The 21,126-nt window shown below is 34.6% G+C and overlaps 1 protein-coding gene across 8 annotated transcripts in view; it reads right to left on the bottom strand.

Moving 5' to 3' along the window:
- Positions 1-21,126, bottom strand: part of KIF21A (kinesin family member 21A) — a 174,328-nt gene that overhangs the window by 17,534 nt on the left and 135,668 nt on the right. For 2 of the 8 annotated variants that reach the window (XM_028491455.2, XM_028491458.2), the window contains 11 exons: positions 18,294-18,488; positions 17,770-17,871; positions 16,844-17,009; positions 16,342-16,362; positions 10,872-10,932; positions 10,450-10,504; positions 7,919-8,130; positions 5,461-5,568; positions 3,910-4,038; positions 1,470-1,508; positions 790-804 (listed from right to left, as the gene is read on the bottom strand). In XM_028491455.2, coding sequence (XP_028347256.1) covers positions 790-804; positions 1,470-1,508; positions 3,910-4,038; positions 5,461-5,568; positions 7,919-8,130; positions 10,450-10,504; positions 10,872-10,932; positions 16,342-16,362; positions 16,844-17,009; positions 17,770-17,871; positions 18,294-18,488 — 1,103 coding nt within the window. The remainder of the gene's footprint in view (positions 1-789; positions 805-1,469; positions 1,509-3,909; positions 4,039-5,460; positions 5,569-7,918; positions 8,131-10,449; positions 10,505-10,871; positions 10,933-16,341; positions 16,363-16,843; positions 17,010-17,769; positions 17,872-18,293; positions 18,489-21,126) is intronic. The other 6 variants (XM_028491457.2, XM_028491460.2, XM_055085699.1 and 3 more) reach the window with 4 other exon arrangements.

Below are 21,126 nucleotides of genomic sequence, written 5' to 3'. Positions count from 1 at the left end.
AACTATTGCTTCAATGTTGAAAAGTTATGATCCAATGCATAGTCAATTGCTGCTCTTCTAAAACATTAAATATATATGTATGTATATTCTAACAAGCTGATTATAAAGAAAATAATTAATGTTAATAACCTAAGAGCTGTTTTGATCTGCATTTAATGACACAAATCATCCTAACAAAAAAGCTAAACAGTACCCTTGGTTATTTAGCACTATGTCTCCAAAAGAGTTCCTTCCTTCAGATTACTATCTTTATCCTAAGAATCAATGAATGTTTCCTGATGATATAATGTGCAACACAATTCTGTCATGTCAAAGGTTGAATATTACAAAAGTGAATATTTGCCTCCAGTAACTTATGTATGGCATAGCCCTAGAGACCAGGATGTCTCTTTTTCATTTTTATGTGTTTTATTTATTCAGACTTCTGAAGAAAAATAATGTCAACATTAAATATAGCATCATATTTATTAGATACTGAAAGATACTCTCAAATATTCAGAATGTTAGAGTTAATATTTTATAGAGATTACCTTATACAAAAGGTAATAGAAAAAGTACAGAAATTAGAAACATAAATCCATGGTATTTCTTTCTCTATTAAAATTAATCTATTAACATTCTGAAGTATATAAATCAACTTTAAAATAGTTTAAGTTAAGGTTAAATATTGCAAACTTATACAACAGAACTGATGTGAAGGGAAAAAATGCTTATTTCTGATCCATGCAAAACCAGTAAAGTCTTGTAATACGTGAATAAGATTAATTTCCTCTCCCTTCCCCTGCCTACCTTCTGGAGGATCTACTGATGATCAGGAAAATGGCCATAAAACATGGGAAAGAAGTGCAAAGAGAGAGGAGATAAACTGATTAGTGGGAAGAGGAAATGAAAGGAAAAAAGAGAAATTAGGGGTCCAAAAAACCCATAAACATGAGAAAACACAACATTGTTATTTGAAAAACAGCATCTACCTGTTAAAACTATTTATTATATTTTAAAAATTCTTTTACTTTCTGTATCTTTCCATATTTTAGGTACCATAGTGTCCTTTTTTTCCCTAGTATACCTTTTTTTAAAATCACAAAGCCTGCCATAAACTTTTTATTTAAAATCGATAAATCAACATGAAAAAATACCTTATTCACTTCCCATGCCTTGAGGTGGAAAAAAACCATTGAGGAGCAAACCTTTGCATTAATTTTCAAAGAACTTAATTTCTTTAAAGAAAAGTTTTAGGTTATAGACAGAATACAAATAGCACAAATTTTTATGCTATTATATAAAAAAGTTTACCACTACTTTGAAAGGTATGATCACAAAAATATATTAAAATTAATGTTTAAAAACATCAGTGCATTTATATGGTTTACAAGTTATGAATGCAACAAAAATGAGATTTGTTTAAAGTTTCTAGGAAGGCATTTTAGAACATCAATGAAATGCCAGAACGTAGGAAAGAGAGAAAGTACCTGTGTACCTCCGACAGAGAGGAATCACTTTCATCAGACCTATAGTGAAAGAGTTAGAATTATGAGGGAAAAGAATACAGATGTCAACAGGTAAAGACACTGAGATTGAACTGATTCAACAGTATGAATAACAGAAATACAGCAAACATTTCCTTTACAGTGCCCTGCTTTTCTATTTGCACTAGACATCAGCAAATTCAGTGACAGCTAAATTAGTTAAAATTTTGTGCTTATGTTTTCTACCAAGATTTGGGGGGGAAACTTTCTATTACTGATCCACAGAACCCATCTATCCTCACTTACTAAAATGTAGGCCCTGAAGAGGAACAACATCAAGCAAGTGAAATACGTCACTTCAAGACTCTCTTTGACTAGTACTAGAAAAATTTTTTGGTTTCAGTAGTCATTAACGAAATTTATTCCTCTTGATAATTACTTTAGATTTCGACTCTCATGTGGAAGTTGCACAAATACATTATATGTTTGCATGGAAAGCAAATCATTCAAAATTTAATAACCTTTGATTTTAATTCATCTCAAAAACATGGAGTTCTTCTGATTAGGCAGTCCCTTAGTAATAGTTGGGAGGTTTTACTGGGATTTTAAAAACAGGTGAGGCACTCCTGTCAGCCTTAACCTGAAACCTCCAGGACTGACAATAAGTCTGGTTATCATGAAAATCTATTCAGCTTGTACTATTATACAATATCCTTGGGAAGAATGAGGATAGAGTGAGTGCTGACATATTATGTAATCAGAAACAATGTGTGGGACCTACTTCTAGATGGTGAAATATGCTAGACTCAAAAAGGAGCCCAAAGAAAGTCATTAAAAAGGTAGGTGAGTTTTTTGAAAGTGTAGTCAGTTATTCTAAGTTTTAGTTTATAGAGACTACAACAGAGTCAAATGATTGGTAGGTAACTCATAAACTATTTCAGTAAAAAATATGGAACTATAATTAGATTGTCAAGATTATCAAAAGACCAACAGAAAAATTTTATGACTGTGAATGCAAGGGAGACAAAATTTAGTAATTCTTCATCATCACTAGTGAAAATGGACTTCCTAAAGACATTCCTAATGTTCTTCTACTCTTTCTCAATTAAATGAGAGGTGTGATTTAACAATGTTCAAGAGTCTTTTTTAAAATATATTTAAAAAAAATATTTTAGGGGGCCTTCCCTGGTGGCGCAGTGGTTGAGAGTCCGCCTGCCGATGCAGGGATTCGTGCCCCGGTCCTGGAAGATCCCACATGCCGCGGAGCGGCTAGGCCCGTGAGCCATGGCCGCTGAGCCTGCGCGTCCGGAGCCTGTGCTCCGCAAAGGGAGAGGCCACAACAGTGAGAGGCCTGCGTACCGCAAAAAAAAAAATAAAAATAAAAAAATAAAATAAAAAAAAAAATACCTATCTAGATCATTTGAAAGGACATGTCATCTGATTAAACTATATTAAAACCTAATTTTAATATAGTTTATTCTAACTGATTAAACTATATTAAAATCTAATCAAAATGTTATCCATAAATTAAGTAGATTAAAGAATCTTTCAAAAAGATGGTGTGTCTCTCTAAGTCTATAGAGCCATTTAGCATGATCTAAACATTCCAGACAGATCTTAAACAATACCCTGTAAGTTTCAGAAATCGTTGATATATACAGGGAGATTATAGCATAGAAAACACAGAACTGGTGTGGGATACTGAATATCAAGTACATATACTATCCAAAATGCTATCATTCAAAATCAAAGCAAACAAGTCAGAGTTAATAAACACCTTATGGCAACACTGTTAGTATGAAATTCTTGCAAGAGAGATTCTGGCTCAGTGTGGGAATATTTTTTCACTTCAAATTTAATGAAAATTATATTTTCCATACCCCTCCAACTCCTCTTCCCCAACAACCCACCCTGAGTTCTACCCCTTCCACCCATAAAGGTACTCTTTTATCCCAAGAATACAATTACTCAAGTTTTGTGGTGGATTTGTAGAACAACCAAATGATAACAACATGTTACACATATGGCAATGCTTTTGTAAGTTGTTATATCCACCAAAGGTAAAATAATTTGCCTCTTTTCAATGCAGGCTATCTGGAATAGAGGCTTTTATAGGCTCAATGAAGCTGAAAAATCCCAAGAAATTTAACTTCAAGTGGTCTCAAAGATTTTTCAATTCCAATTTACTTGTAAAATAAAAGGTAAGACAAGTGCTCAGTATAGCAATGCAAATCTATAGCAGGGAATAATGTTCAGCAGGAAGATTAATTTCTCTAATTTTGTCTATATGGTTCATTTCCCATTGGAAAAACACATGAAATATGGCAAGAGTTCACAAGTCCATCTCCCACACAGAGAGAAGGCTAAATGTTTTCTACAGACTGTATTGAAAGGTTCAGAATATTATAATGAATAATTGGGGCTCTTTTACATAATGACTTACTTATCCTGCTGAACTGATGTGTTTCCCTGAGAAACAGTAAGACGATTAAAAACATTCAGTTCATTACGGGGCCGGCTTGGTGGGGAAGAAGGAGGTGAAAGACTAGCCTCTGAGGTTCCAGAATCTGAGCTACAAGAAAAAAAGAACATTAAATAGGTGGCTTTAATTGGCTTTGATTTGTTAGAAATGTTGTAAGAAACATGCTTTTTTAAAAAAGCTTTTCATTATAGAATTCCTTCCTTGCTTCCTTTCTTCCTCTATTCCTTTTTTATAAGATAAAATGCACTCTGAACAATTTAATTAAAAATTTTTTTCCACTGAATCTTGTTACCTTGGCCACAAGATGGCACTAAAGAAAAAGTTCTGTCTGCTAAAATCTAAAGTCAGTATAAATAAAGCAAGCCAAATTTAAAATTATACAATTTTAGAGTTGAGAGCAAGTTGTTCACTTTACAGATGAGGAAACAGACCCTGAGCGTTTAAGAGGAATTTGCCTATTCAATTGATTCATTCATTTATTTTTAAATTACTTATTTGCTCCATCCCCTATCTCCTGCTTATTCTTAAGACATTCGATTCAGTAGAAACAGGTAAATTACATCTTTAAATACAGGAAACAAGGATGATTAGAAGAGCAACTTCCACGACATTCACGTCAGCTAAACCAGTGGTCAAAGTCGAGAGTGTGCATGTTGGTACAAGGGAGGAGGATGGTATAAGATCATCCACTTGGGTACAGAAAATATATGAAAATTTCTTTCATAATTATTTTTATGTTAAAGAAATTGGCTTTACCAATACGTAAATACAGATTAGCATTGATACTCCTACTCAAGAGCATGTCAGAGACCTACCTGCCATATGCAGCTCCTTAGGAGACCTGAGGGAGATCTCAGTGTGCCACAGTGTAGAAAGGTGACAGTGGCTCTAACCCATTTATAACTTACCGTGTGTTGTGGTGTAGCAATTTACAAATGCCCACGTAAGTGGACCATCAGATTATATTGTGTACTATTAAGTAAACTAACCCTCACAAAACACACAAATAGCTTTTAAAATATTTCAACAAAAAAAACAATTAAGGATAATACCAATTTAAACATAAAAGAACAGTGAGAAATGGCACAAGTCACACATCTTCTAACACTAGATTTTTGTTAACCACTTTAAAGAGGTGAAATCAATGTCAGTTTTATCAGATGACAGTCAAAATTAATTTCAAAACTTTCTAGAAGACTATTTGAATTGTAGTTTTAATAAACCTCTCCTCAAAGGTATATTAACTCCAAAATGATATGCACAAATAATTGAAAAATAAATCAGACTATATGAATGGGGACAAGTGCTCAAATTTATTTACAGATATGTGTTACCAAGAAAGTTAGACTACTTATACAAGCCAACAGCGGACCTGATTGTCTTGATTAGTCAAATCAGTCACAATCCCAGAGTCAGTCTGAATATGGAAAATAATTTCACTATTGTGCTTTAGCATCTAAGTACATCAGACATTTTATACAATCTAGTAGATAAAACGCATGGGTAACTTACTGTTTTTGTTCCTTGGCCTTTGATTTTTCCCCTTTCTCATATGCCCTTCTCCTTGTTACAGGGGAAGGCTCTGGTAGCTTTTTTTCTGATACAGATGACTGTCTGGAACTAAGAGAGAGAAAGGTTCTGTAATCATCTAATTTTAAATACATACATATAAGTTTGGCAGATAGTCAACCTAAATTTTTAATAGATTAATAACTGGAACTTGAGAAAGATTATTTGGAAATAAGAAATAGAACTAGGACAGGAAAATATCACATGAGTTATTCTAATTAATGGGAGCTTGATAACTATATATTTAATTTTTAAATTGGCAATTTTGTAAAATACATACATGCCCATTAACTTTGAATGTAAACATCAATGCTATACTGCCAAATAGCTAAAATAATTTTTAAATTTTAAACATTAAGTGTTTAAGTTTGATTAGAATTGCTTCAGTTGAAGAAAAATTGTCTTTATAGTTTTGCAAGAACAAAAATATTAGAATATCAGAATATGAGAAACAATGAGATTTAATGAATTAATATTTACACAGTCACAAAAGAATACTACAGGTAATCACAAAAAACTACAATCATTTTACTTAACTAGTATTTAAGTATTAGTTAGCTATATCTATTTTAGTACTAAAAATATTTTTGTTTTATTATAGACTTTAAATGTTCAATAGTGGCTATGTAATTAACAATTTAAGACTATGATTTTTGTGTACAGTGGTAATGAATTTTAATTGAAAAAAATGAATTTTTTGCTATCCTTGACTAGTTTTATTAATAAGGAAAAAAACCACTATGGAATTAGCAAGCAGGATCCCCAGAATGGGCTTACAATGATTCCTATTTGAAAGTGAAAACTAAATATAATTAAACTTCACGTGCCTGATTTTCTAATTAGAGGAAATCACATTTTAGAAGTTCTGTATTATTTAAATCATAAGGCCCACTTGAGTAAATTCTTTTACTTTATGCAATGGAAGTCATGTAGTAATGGGATATAAGAGTTACTGCACCAAGCACATGACCAACTTTTAAATTTGTACAGAATTACACAAGCATCTTAATTTATGAAAACTTGATAATAAATCATGTGAAGAGACAGTGTCTAAAAGACATTTTCTACAACCTGTCACGAATGATACATTTTTAAAATGAAAAACAAAAGGGCAAAAGAAGGTATTACCTGAATTCTGGATTCCAGGTCATAGATTTAGTCTTGAGGTTCCAAAAGTCTCTATTCATCTGATAGACTAAATGCTGAACACATAGGGGTCTCTAAAATCTGTTCTCAGTTCTATATCACTACCTTCACCAAAAGCATTTCTTCTACTTATCAAAAAAGCACTGAAGCCATAAGCTATACTGGTTAGCAATCTCTAAGAGCAAATCTAATAGTTAATTACATAAGTCACTTCAAGCACATGCAAGATAGTTCTGTCATTAAAACTAATTTTGGAACTAAAGGTAGCCGATGGGCTTACTGAATGGAAGACAGTGAAAATATCTTTATAAGATGAAGAAAGTTATGGGAAACAGATGTTCAAGTTAGGGTGGGGAGTTTGTTATATTTTATTATTTACAGAGTCATATAGTATGAACCATTTTTTTGGCAATATTTCCCAATGCAATGATGTGTTCATTCAATAGATCATTTGCTAGATCACATGTGAGAGTTAGTTTGGAAAAAAGCCATGAAAAATCTTTACCAGTGAATGACTGATGTAATTTTAAGAAAACTAACAAAACACATACACACACACACACAAACACACACTGGCCTGTGTAGGGAAATCTTTGTTCTCAAGATAATAATGAAAAATTTCTAAATAAGATTTGTTTTGAATGGAATGTTTTTTGTTAAGATTATCATAGAGAGGAGAGGTAATATTTCCTCCTTCAAATCTTTAATAATACAATATTTATACTTTGTGTGTACACTCATCCCAGACATGCAATGTGCTTCAAGGCAAAGAATTAGGAAAATTCAAAATGTATTATTTGTAACTGATATTTGTATTTTTCTTTAAAAGTTTCAGCAAAGGTTTACTATCTTGACCAGGCTCTTAGAACTAGGATATAATGTAATTTAGAGTAAATTTAAGAATTTTTAAGGCTTCTGTTTTATATAATGGTTTTATAGGTATAACTTTAATCTAGTTTAGGTGTTTCTAAATAAATTTTGTCTGTAATTCACAACTCAGCCTTTATAAAAATTATAATCTTTAAGACCCTACAACTTAGAAATAAGACAAAGCAATTCAACAAAGAACATCTCATTTAAATTATTTTGAATGTCCAAAAATTAGGAGATACAACACCTAACAGAAATTACTTTGAAAACTAGAGATCTTATTTACATAAATTTTTACAAATAGAAATAAGAAATTAGCAACATGCATTTAAAAAAAAAAAGAAAGCCAAAAGAAAGGAAGTTAGTGTAGCTGGGCCAGACTTACATGCTGCCTATCTTAGAAGGGAAGCCAGATGGGGGAGGGAGCTCTTTTTCCCTAGCAGAAGTACTTGTCTCTGTATTCATTCCAATCTCTTGCCCTTCTGCAACAGGTGTAAGAGGGCCAGGCAAGGAGGCATCTCCTGTACTAGTGTCTGAAGCTAGTTCACTGCTATCTGCATACAGCAATTCCATTTGAGTGGTGGTTCTCCTTCGGGCCTAGTCAGAGAACGGAAGGAAAAGCAATCATGTGCAAATTTTCGCAGGGAAGATGATTAGGCGATATTTAATATTAGTTTGAAATATGTAAAACATTTAGCATGTCTTTTCCTAGCAAGTGTGTCAAACATAACATGTAAGATAGTGACAAGCCAGAGCTACAGCCAGATAAGACCTTTAGAGGCCATAATAATAGCCAACATTTCTATTGTATGCCAGAAATTGTTCTAAATATTTTACTATATTAGTATATACTATCATTATCCCAATTCACAAATGAGAGAACTGAGGCACAGAGAAGCTAAAAGTCCAAAGTCACACAGCTAGTAAGTGGCAAAGCCAGATTCAAAAGCAGACAATCTGCCTCCAATATTATTGTGCTATCCTGCCATTCATTGCCAGCTCCCTCAACATATCATTAAAAAAAAGAAGGAAAAGAAAGAAAGAAAAGAAAGAAAGAAAAGAAAGAAAGAAAGAAAGAAAGAAAGAAAGAAAGAAAGAAAGAAAGAAGAAAATTAAACCAAAAGATAGTTGCAGGGACATTCAACTAAATTCTGATGTTTCCCAGGCTTAGAGGATTTATTTAATATAAATTTTAATTTCATTTTACTATCAATTTTTACATCTGTTTCTCCTTTTTTATGACCTTGCCCCCCTGATGCTTTAACTGGGTGTTTAATCTGCCTGCTGGATATCTACCACCAGTCCATACCAGCTTTTGGCAGCATGGTGAGGCAGGTCAAGGTTATTTTCCTAGAATCCAAATTTACCATAAGCATTCCCTTCCATACTGCTGAAAAACCAATGGGACTACCTTGTCGTTAACACTTAGAGTTGGCTGCTATCGCTAATGTATTAACAGATAATCAAGGTGTTTACCAGATTAGAAACCTCTAAAGGGCAGACAACCTGTTTTATTCAACTTTGTATCCCCTGCATTTAACATAGTGCTGGTAAATACCTATTTTATATATTCAACTTCACTTTTTCAATGAGTGAAAAATAAATAATATGAGAACCTTTTAGGCATCTTTGCAGTTCAAAAGGAGTGGTAGATATTACCAGAAAACTTTTGGAAAGAGAAAGCCCTGCAGGCCAACCTTTTACCCTGTCAGTTCTCCCTACTGAAAATTGAATCATTTTCTTGGGAATTCCTAACCACGGTGGTTTTTTTTAGGAGATGACCTTTAGGCTACCACTTCACATTTCTCTCTGGCTTTCACAAGGCCTGAAAGACCAAATTACCTGAGGAGATTCTCTCCTCCACTTAAGACTGGATTCAAACTATACTAGAATGTTTTCTTTGAGTTTCCGTAACTTCTACTTAGTCACTTAGAATAATAAGACACAAACCACATGTCAACAAGCCAGTAGCTCAAGGACCATACATAAAGACTGGAGATGTTTTTCAGTTGGCTAGCTCAGTATTTTAAAGATAAGGAAATTCTCCATTAAAATCCATATTTAAAGCTTCTCTTTAAAAAGTTGAGGATCTGGTAGCCTTAGGCCCATATTCCATCATGGCAAAAATAAGCAGTAGTTGAGTGGTGGCTATTTGCTTTAGATGGAGCATGTCCACTTCAGGTAATCATAATGACCCCTATTAATTACCTTACATCCAGCCAAATTATTCATTTATATTACCTGGCTAACCACTGTGGGCCTTAAATCCATCTTGTCCATTAGCACAGTACTATTCTTTTGAGTCCTGATTTCATCCATTCATTCAACAAATATTTACTAAGCACTGCAAGAATTCTTTGTTTTCAGACATCTTAAGATAGTTAGTTAATTCATCTAGTATCAAATGCTACCAACACTCAATCTGAAATATACCATGTGTTTCTTACACATTTAACAGTATGTATCCTTTATTTTTTTAAGCTTCACAAACATACATTATAGCATCAATTTTCAATACAAAATGATGATTAAGAGTTGGCCTATTCAAACCATCTCAAGACACAGTTAAACAAAATAAATAAGGAATACTTAAGGACATACTAGAATGTTAAAATTTCAAAAATCTCCTGTCAATCTAAATTATTTTTAAGGATTGTTTTCCATAATCATATCTTATCTAGTAGAAAAGTACAAGAATACAGTAAATCACAAGTTTCACAAAGGAGCAATTTTTCAATATAAATTTTTTTCAAGGGGGAATATGATAAAGAACTAAATTTCTTACACATGAAATCTTTGGTAAAAGCATGCCTACTTGCTTACCTATTAAGAGTCAAACCTGAGGCCTATGTGATTAATAGTGACAATAAAGAACAGCAGAAAAAATATTTACCTGGTATTTTCAACTCTCCTTACCTTGTTTTTAGGTTTCACTTCACCACAAAGCTTCATAAGGTCTGAAGAGAGCGAGCTATGTGCAAATAAGTAATTAACCACATGATTAAAAGGGAACTTATAGAAAACTGTATGTCCTCTAATGAGTACAAGTATGGAAAAAAATTTATATGCCTACAGAAATCACAGAAAGACAATATTTAAAATCAAAATAAACTAATTAAAATTTTCCATCCTTAAATATCCAAGTATTTTTATTTTAAAGTTTTTGATGGTTAAGCATTACTTAGTTTGGCTTCCATATTACTGTTTCTAGTTCTCTTCACTTAGCCATAAAATCCAAAATTATTTGTTTTATGGTAATTCTTTGATGCACAGGATAAAAGTATTAAAAAAATTACAGAAATAAGTCAAATCTATTAAGTTTCTAAAGCCTCTCTTACCTTCCTTCTGATCCTGGGCTGTTTAAAGGTACATCCTCATCAGTGCTGTCCTCTACATTTTCTAAAAATGTCCAAAATGTAAGTATTATCCACATGTCACAATTTGAATAATGACTGTAATCCCTATGCTATAATAAGCATCAGCCCAAGTTCTCTCAATATGGGCACTTTGGTTTTAGTAACTGAATCAAATTAGAAATGTAAAAAAATATTTCTAAGAAACTCCTTTGATTATATGTCCTAGGATGAGAAAAATATGTTCAAAATAGGAAAGCTATGAGTTGAATGATAAAACAAAGAACAGCATTCACAGGATGGAAATGAGATCATGTATTTATCAGAATATGTGTAATTATTTATATATTTTTCAGAGTATGTATTTATCCCACACCATCCATTTATCCCATGTATGAAAAACCACTGAGTAAAACACAAGATTAAAGTAAATGCTGCATGTGCTCCCTTTAATGTACTGAGCCAACTTCAAAAACTACATAGGTATAAACATAGTTGTTGTACTTTATCAGTATTCCAACTTATGTATTTTCCTTTATTTTTATTTTTGTTTTCAAGTAGAGAGAGAGCATGTGTGTGTGTGAAGGTATTCAGGAGTTACATACCAGCATGCAGCTCATTCACATGTACATAAAAGACTAAAACTACGGGTTTCCATGCAACAGTTTTGTAGATAAATACAAACAAACCACTGCTATTTCAGAACAACTGTAGAACACTAATAAAAAGAGAGGAAAAAGCAAACATATAAAACTAGTAGGAAGTCAGTAAATAAAACAGCCACTGAAAGTAAATTATTTTAAATGTCAGTGAGCCCCTAACACAGGTGCAAGTTTTCAAAACTTATACATTTTATTATAAAGCCATTCCACAAAACTAAAGGCAATATTATCAACAATATATACGTTGGGGACTTCCCTCGTGGTCCAGTGGTAAAAAATCCGCCTTCCAGGGCTTCCCTGGTGGCGCAGTGGTTGAAGAGTCTGCCTGCCGATGCAGGGAACACGGGTTCGTGCCCCAGTCCGGGAAGATCCCACATGCCGCAGAGCAGCTAGGCCCGTGAGCCATGGCCGCTGAGCCTGCGCGTCCGGAGCCTGTGCTCCGCAACGGGAGAGGCCACAACAGTGAGAGGCCTGCGTACCGCAAAAAAAAAAAAAAAAAAAATCTGCCTTCCAATGCAGGGGATGTGGGTTCAATCCCTGGTCAGGGAACTAAGATCCCACATGCCACAGGGCAACTAAGCCCGTGTGCCACAACTACCAAGCTTGCACGCCTCAACAAGAGAGCCTGCCTGCCGCAAACTACAGAGCTCACGTGCTCTGGAACCCACGTACCACAACTACAGAGCCCACATGCCCTGGAGCCCGTGTGCCACAACTAGAGAGAGAAAACCCACACACCACAACTAGAGAAGCCCAGGCACCGCAACTAGAGAGAAACCCAAGCAGACCATGCACTGTAATGAAAAGATCACTTGTGCCTCAACAAAGATCCTGTGTGCCGCAACTAAGACCCGATGCAGCCAAAAAAATAAGGAAAATAAGTAAATAAATAAATAAAATATTAAAAAATAATTATATATATGTCAATGAAAAATATACAGCATTCATCCCCCTTTAACATTTACTTTTATATCATACAGGTGGATTATGCTCATAAGTCAACTAATTCCTTTCTCAGATGCTGCCATTCTTCCTCACTGTTTAGCAGACACTTCAATAGAAATTCAGTAATACTTGATAGCATTATCTAAAATGGAGCCCATCTAGGACCCACACAAAGGGAGTTTACTTTCTGAAATGAGCAAAATGGTGGTCTTGAAGGCAATGTGTATCTCAAAGCCCACGCTTGCAGGCTGGAGGATGTGCTTCACAGAAAGGATAATTGAGCGCTAAGGTGACTGAATTAGTCAATACCATAGAAAATGTAAAGAAATGACAAATCTAGTCTTTATTTTTCCATGTATAAAAGCAGGCTAAGATTGACTAGTAATTTTCTTGTAGGGAGTGATGAAACAAGTTAGTATATTAAACATCACATGAGTGCTCAGTAAAAACTACTTAGCTCCTGCATATGCATATATGCCTTATTTAGAGATAATTACAGTTTGACATAACCAACCTAGCCAGAGGATACAACCCTCCACCCAGACATTCACCAAATTAGACACCTCTTCAGGACTGAGCTTTGTCTGTAGCACTACAGCCATCTGGGCAGCAGGACATGCCATCACCTCACTGCTGTACTCTCAACTCTAAGAACATAATTCCAGCCCAACACCAGCTTCTTTTCTCATCACTGAGCATTAAAGCTAAAAGCAGAGACTTAAAACTGCAAAATGCTTTAAAGTTCATCCATATCGATACACAGCTGCGTAATCTCACATCACTAGAAGTTAACCAAACAGCTACTATTAAAGTCTTTTTTAAAGTTTACATAGGTATATAGATATGTATATATGTATGTATATGTGTGCGTATATATATATATATATATATATATATACATATATGTAGTGTACAGAAAAGAGTTAACATAGCAGCCCAGAGACTACTATCCTTAGAAAGGCCTCCTTGCAAGGTTGGACTTTGTCTGTCACCTTAAACTTGGCTCTCAGAGTATCCCTAGTCATCAGTTAACTAGTGAGGGAAGTTCATTATACCTAGAACATTTGTACAAACAATATGGCTTATTCTGAGAACTCCTGCTTTCCTTCTGGAGTCTTGAAATTCTGGTATATACTAGACAAAGCATGCCTATGTGACTAGTTCCCAGTAAAAACCTCAGGTGCTGAGTGTCTAATGGACTTCCTTGGGTGTAAACTATGCACACATGTTGCATTTTCATTCCAGGGGGGAAAAGTGCACTCTGTGTGATGTTTCCTGGGAGGGACAGAGCATAAGGCAGCCTGGACATGGATTCCTCCTGACTCCATCTGCATCTTTTTCCTTTACAATCTTGTTGTGTATCCTTCCTACATTGCTCTCATGAATCTTTGCTATGAATACAACTATATGCTGAGCCCCCTGAGTCTTCTAGCAAATCCCCAAACATAGGGAAAGATCCTAGGAACACCAACATAGGTAGGGAAAAAAGAAGGGCAAAATAAAGATGTTCTTCAAAGGCTATAACAATACAAGCCTATTAGCATGGAGTACCGGCCCTTGCTCCCCCTCTAGCCTTATGTTCATCACCTTATACCACATACTTGTTGCTCCAGAGCACTAACCTGATTGAAGTCCTCATGCATACAATATTTTGGCTAAATGTCCAACTTTTAACTTACTCCCTGCTCAGAGTGACTCTTCTGTCCAGCCCCTTTCCACCTTGTCTCTTGCCTGGCTAAATCTTTTTCTTCATTTATGTTTCAGCTCAAATTTCACCCCCTCCAGAAGGCCTTCATCAACTCCTCCATTCTTGTTGGGTAGCCCCATTCTGTGTTCCCATAATTCCCTGTACATATCTCAATCTCTGCCCTCTCTGCAATGTATCATAATCTGTTCATGGTCTGTCACCCTCAGCAAGGTATCAAGTCCATGAGGGCAAGATTCTGTGTCTTATTTATCTTTGAATCCCAGCACCCAGCCCAAAGTTGAGATAAATTGAAACTAAATAAACATTTTTTAAAGCAATGAATATAATATGACCATCTAGTTTCTGTGTATTTAACTTCCACGTTTTTTCCTTCCATACTTTTCTTCCAAGCGCTTCTGGTCTACATTATGGCCTTAGGTAAAATCTATGCCATGAGTCACAGGTTATATCAGCTGAATGTGTTTCCCCTCTCTGCTTTTGACCCTTCTTTACGCTACAGATAACTGAAAGTTTTTTGAAAGCTGTGAAAAAGTAACAATTCACATCAAATAGCAGTTTAATATTTTCTGCACAAAAGGACATCAAAGAGGGCACTGCATTTTTCTTCCAAGTTAAAAGAGATAATGGACTTAAATAAGAATTTACTTATTATTATAAATTGAGCCACTAAGATGAAGAAGAACAAAAAAAGTCAGAGGAGGAGGAGGGGGAAAAGAACAAGAGGAAGGAGGAGGAAGAGGAAGAGGAAAAGAAACATGCTTGGGCTTCCCTGGTGGCACAGTGGTTGGGAGTCCGCCTGCTGATGCAGGGGACGCGGGTTCGTGCCCCGGTCTGGGAGGATGCCACATGACGCGGAGTGGCTAGGCCCGTGGGCCATGGCCGCTGGGCCTGCGTGTCCGGAGCCTGTGCTCCGAGGCCACGACAGTGAGGGGCCCGTGCACTGCAGTGAAGAGTGTCCCCAAACACAGCCAAAAAAAAAAAAAAAAAAAAGAAACACATGGAATGGCAAAAATTCTGGTTATAATTCAGAAATTTGGGCAGCCTAACATGGTTCCTTAATATAACCAATCCTTTTTCTACCTGTCTTTGTTATAGCTTGAGCAGGATAAAAGTCGTAGCCTGTCCATATCTGTATTATGGAATTGATCTCAAGGAAATAATATTTTGAGATTTAACACACAGGGTAAACATCTAAAAAAATCAAATAGCTCATGTATTTTACCTGCAACATTTAAAATAAATTCAGATTCATAGGTTATGTTTATTTTAATAACCCAGAGAGGAAATTACATTTAATCTTTCAGTTACATTCCTCTCCATCAAGTATAAGTATGAGAAAATTTTGACAGCTGCGTGATTAGAAAAAAATAGTGAAGATCAGATTTCGAAATAATTTTAAATAAAAACTACTCCAAAATAATCATTCAGGAAAATTGCAACTAATAAAATTACACTGATACTCCTGATCCTTCATGTATATAACCACTAGGAGGAGTATAGATATTACTCATGAGTGGGTGTAGTTCACATGAATGTTGTAGTGGCAAGGGAAAATGTCGAAAATCTCAATACTCAGTGATATCTAAAGCTCTAACTTGAAAATATTATAATTATAAATAATGTTATAATCTGTTCATATAAAATTCTTTGGATAGTTTTATTCAATTTACAGTATTAAAATATACGTGGCTTAATTTTATAAAACTTAAGAATAGCTGAGAATCTAGCAAACATATACCAAAGACAAATATATATAAAAGATAACACAGAAAGTTATCTGTGAGGGTAAAACAACAGATTCAAGTTAACAGATAGATTTAAAAATTAAAAAGGAATATATGTTCCATTTTTTCCTACAAGAAAGAGGGGCTTATGAAACTGGAACCAAATCTGGAGTTCAAATAATAAAATAGAAAAATACATACTTCTTTAAACATCTAAGAACTTAAAAATCAGGAAATGTGTAAGAAAGACAAAAGACTTAGTATGTTTGTGGTCACAGATACATTTCATAAAAGATCATGCAAAAACCAGCTTGCTGCCAATAAAAATTTTTAAATAAGATGTACCACAATTAGTGTACATGAACAATTAGTAATTCATGCAGCTGTAGGGTACACAGAAAGCTAAACATACTTACCTAATGGTACGCTATCTAGATCTGTGTAAATAACAGCAAAAAGGAAACAAAAAGCAATACTCCAATCAAAACAAATCCAATGTTAAGAACTCTCATATAAAACAAGATTATGTACCATTTATGATATGTAGAATAGATGCCATAGCAAACACTTATAAATTTATTTTTTAAAGCAGTTAGATATGTAAAGTAATGAAACTTGGTTAATACTTTAAATAATTTAAACAACCAATTCAGAAGCATGGTTGATCTTATTTATTCTTAAAAACTAATTGCTTAATAATGCTAAGTAAGCCTTTTTAAGTTGCTATTCATTTCTTGCAATGACAATAATTACATCCCCCAAAATTTATACATGCAAATTAAAGCAGGAATAATTATCAAAAGCATAAGTAAATATAGCATCTATTCAGTCAAGCTATAGGGAAAAAAGGTAGCATATAGCATACTCAAAGAGCAAAGTTACCATGCAATTTATTTAACTAAAATTAATCCAAATTACCTTGTAAAGCATGACCTAGTAAAGCATCTAGCTCTGGATTTAATTCTGCTTTCTCTTTCAACATATGGAATAAGAGCTGGTTTTGTGTGGCACTGGTTATTTCAGTTTGTTTAAGCCGACCTTCAAGTACTTTAATTTGAGCCTCTTTCTGGGCAGCCTGAAGACCCTATAACAACATCCCCCCCAAAAAAAATTTATCTTAGATCATACAAAACAGAATCTACCACACAAAGATCTGTATCAAATAGCAAATGCATATGATGTATGGACTTTGACATTAAATAGATCTTGAGAGAGCTGGGATAGAGCTGGGATGCCAGCTCCTGCACTTGCAAGCTCGTTGACCATGAGCAAGTTACCTTATCTTCCCGATTCTCACTTTCCAAATATTCAAAATGATATGAATGATTCTTACTTCCTGCCACGTTGTGAGGATTAAGTGAGAGAACAAACCATTAAAGGTCTAGCAGTCTCAACATGGGAAAAAAAGGTGAGTCAGAAATTATCACCTTTAACATTTAGGCAGAAGTTTCTGAAGATAAGGAGAGTGCAACTGTATTTTTTCCTTCCTGATTTTTTTTGAGCTGTAAAGAATCATTGTTAAATCAAAGTTATGATACTAAATTTGTTTGCACCCTAAGAGATTTTTCTTTTAACTTTTCCTTTGTTAAAGTGAAAAAGAAATTATTTATTCTTTAAGTTGTTTACCTGTTCTAATACACAAGCACAACAGATGAGAAGCTAATGGAATTGATGCAAATACTGCTGAGTTTTCTTAACTCTAAGGAAAGGTAAAAGGAACACTTTCTATTTAAAAAGATTCTTCCTCCTTATTACAAAGGAAAGGGTCACTAGAGAAAGATAAGCAAAATTGCAATGAATTAACCAAAGCTTAGGTTTTCAATAATAGTGTAATTAGAACTTACCTTATTGATTCCCATTGACAGGAAGTGATCTAGCAGGTATCTGGCTTCTGTAAGTGTACAAGCATTAATGACTGCAGTGACATCCAACGTTTCTCCTTCTTCCTACATCAAACCAACATATGATGTATCATTACCTTGAGCTGAATGTATTTAACACAAGACAAAGCCATTGTTTCATGCATTTATTTGATATTATTGGATTAGCTAATGTGAGTCCTCAGAAAAGTATAAAATATGATCCGTACTCCAAGAAACATATGGTCTAGTTTAAAAACAAGACATTTTAGCAGTTAAGAACTCAAGATTGATTAATAAATTATATATGTCTTGTGTAAACAATAATAATATCACAAAATACGCAGAGAAACGTAAAGCACACAAGGAGTGGTATACATGCAAAACCTAAGAATCACATTAAACCACAGATAGAAAATCCCTTCATATAAAAATACAAAGTGTTTTTAATGACAAAAAATACAAAAATACTTCTTATTAAGTCATTAAACATTTTTTTAGTTACAAACCTTTGCTTCTTCCATCTGCATGATGTTGGCTTGACAATCAGAAATACTGTCATTGATATAATCTATATTAGCACTTAATGACTCCATCTCTTCATTGATGTTAACCACATTTTTATCTCCCTCTCCATTTTCCTTGACTATCTTTTCCCTTCTTTTTGAAAGTTTCTCTCGCCTTTTTGTGAGTTCTTCCCTTTGCTATTGAGAAAACAAATTGGATTTTAAGAAATTATGTTCATCTAGGACCTTGAGAACATTATACCAAATGAAATGAGTTAACAGAAGAGCAAATACTGCAGGATTACACTTATATGAGGCAACTAAAATAGTCACACTCGTAGAAGCAGTAAATAGAATGGTGGCTACCAGGGGCTGGGGGGAGGAGGAAATGGGAAGCTGCTGTTCAGTGGATATAAAGTTTCAGTTATGCAAGATGAGTAAGTTATAGAACCCTTCTTTACAACATTGTGCTTATAGCTAACAACACTGTGCTGCACATTTAAAAATGTGTTCAGAGGGTAGCTCTCATGGTAACTGATCTTACCAAAATTAAACAAAAAGAAATGGAGATAGCCTCATCCACCAGAGGGCAGGTAGCAAAAGCAAGAAGCACTACAATGCTGCAGCCTGTGGAACAAAAACCACATTCACAGAAAGACAAGATGAAAAGCAGAGGGCTATGTACCAGATGAAGGAACAAGATAAAACCGCAGAAACCGCAGAAACACAACTAAATGAAGCGGAGATAGGCAACCTTCCACAAAAAGAATTCAGAATAATGATAGTGAAGATGATCCAGGACCTCGGAAAAACAATGGAGGCAAAGATCAAGAAGATGCAAGAAATGTTTAACAAAGACCTAGAAGAATTAAACAACAAACAAACAGAGATGAACAATACAATAACTGAAATGAAAACTACACTAGAAGGAAAGAATAGCAGAATAACTGAAGCAGAAGAACAGATAAGTGACCTGGAAGAAAGAATGGTGGAATTCACTGCTGTGTAACAGAATAAAGAAAAAAGAATGAAAAGAAATGAAGACAGCCTAAGAGACCTCTGGGACAAAATTAAATGCAACAACATTCACATTATAGGGGTCTGAGAAGGAGAAGAGAGAGAGAAAGGACCAGAGAAAATATTTGAAGAGATTATATTTGAGAACTTCCCTAACATGGGAAAGGAAATAGCCACCCAAGTCCAGGTGCGCAGCGAGTCCCATACAGGATAAGCTCAAGGAGAAACACACTGAGACATGTAGTAATCAAATTGGCAAACATTAAAGACAAAGAAAAAGTATTGAAAGCAGCAAGGGAAAAACAACAAATAACATACAAGGGAACTCCCATAACGTTAACAGCTAATTTCTCAGCAGAAACTACAAGCCAGAAGGGGGTGGCATGATGTACTTAAAGTGAAGAAAGGGAAGAACCTACAACCAAGATTACTCTACCGGCAAGGATCTCATTCAGATTTGATGGAGAAATCAAAAGCTTTACAGACAAGCAAAAGGTAAGAGAAGTCAGCACCACAAAACCAGCTCTACAACAAATGCTAAAGGAACTTCTCTAAGTGGGAAACAAAAGAGAAGAAAAGGATCTACAAAAACAAACCCAAAACAATTAAGAAAATGGTCATAGGAACATACATGTCGATAATTAACTTAAACGTGAATGGATTAAATGCTCCAACCAAAAGACACAGCCTTGCTGAAAGGATACAAAAACAAGACCCATATATATGCTGTCTACAAGAGACCCACTTCAGACCTAGGGACACATACAGACTGAAAGTGAGGGGATGTAAAAAGATATTCCAAGAAAATGGAAATCAAAAGAAATCTGGAGTAGCAATACTCTTATCATATAAAATAGACATTAAAATAAAGAATGTTACAAGAGACAAGAAAGGACACTACATAATGATCAAGGGATCAATCCAAGAAGAAGATATAACAATTATAAATATATATGCACCCAACATAGGAGCACCTCAATACATAAGGCAACTGCTAACAGCTATAAAAGAGGAAATCGACAGTAACACAATAATAGTGGGGGACTTTAACACCTCACTTACACCAAAGGACAGATCATCCAAAATGAAAACAAATAAGGAAAGAAAAGCTTTAAATGACACAATAGACCAGATAGATTTAACTGATATTTATAGGACATTCCATCCAAAAATAGCAGGTTACATTTGCTTCGCAAGTGCACACAGAACATTCTCCAGGATAGATCATATCTTGGGTCACAAATCAAGCCTCACTAAATTTAAGAAAACTGAGAGCATATCAAGCACCTTTTCGGACCACAACACTATGAGATTAGAAATGAAATACAGGGAAAAAAACGTAAAAAACACAAACACGTGGAGGCTAAACAATACGTTACTAAATAACCAAGAGATCACTGAAGAAATCAAAGAGGAAATCAAAAAATACCTAGAGACAAATGACAATGAAAACACAACAATCCAAAACCCATGAGATGCAGCAAAAGCAGTTCTGAGAGGGAAGGTTACAGATATACAAGCCTACCTCAAAACAAGAAAAACCTCAAGTAAACAATCCAGCCTTACACCTAAAGGAACTAGAGCAAAAAGAACAAACAAAACACACAGTTAGCAGAAGGAAACAAATCATAAAGATCAGAGCAGAAATCAATGAAATAGAAACAGAAAACAACAGCAAAGATCAATAAAACTAAAAGCTGGTTGTTTGAGCAGATAAACAAAATTGATAAACCATTAGCCAGAGTCATCAAGAAAAAGAGGGAGAGGACTCAAATCAATAAAATTAGAAATGAAAAAGGAGAAGTTACAACAGACACAG

The sequence above is a fragment of the Physeter macrocephalus genome, chromosome 6, assembly GCF_002837175.3.
Source record: "Physeter macrocephalus isolate SW-GA chromosome 6, ASM283717v5, whole genome shotgun sequence".
Classification (NCBI taxonomy): Eukaryota; Metazoa; Chordata; class Mammalia; order Artiodactyla; family Physeteridae; genus Physeter; species Physeter macrocephalus.
The sequence above is the reverse complement of the archived record's forward strand: the minus strand, read 5'-3'. Positions and strand labels throughout refer to the sequence as shown.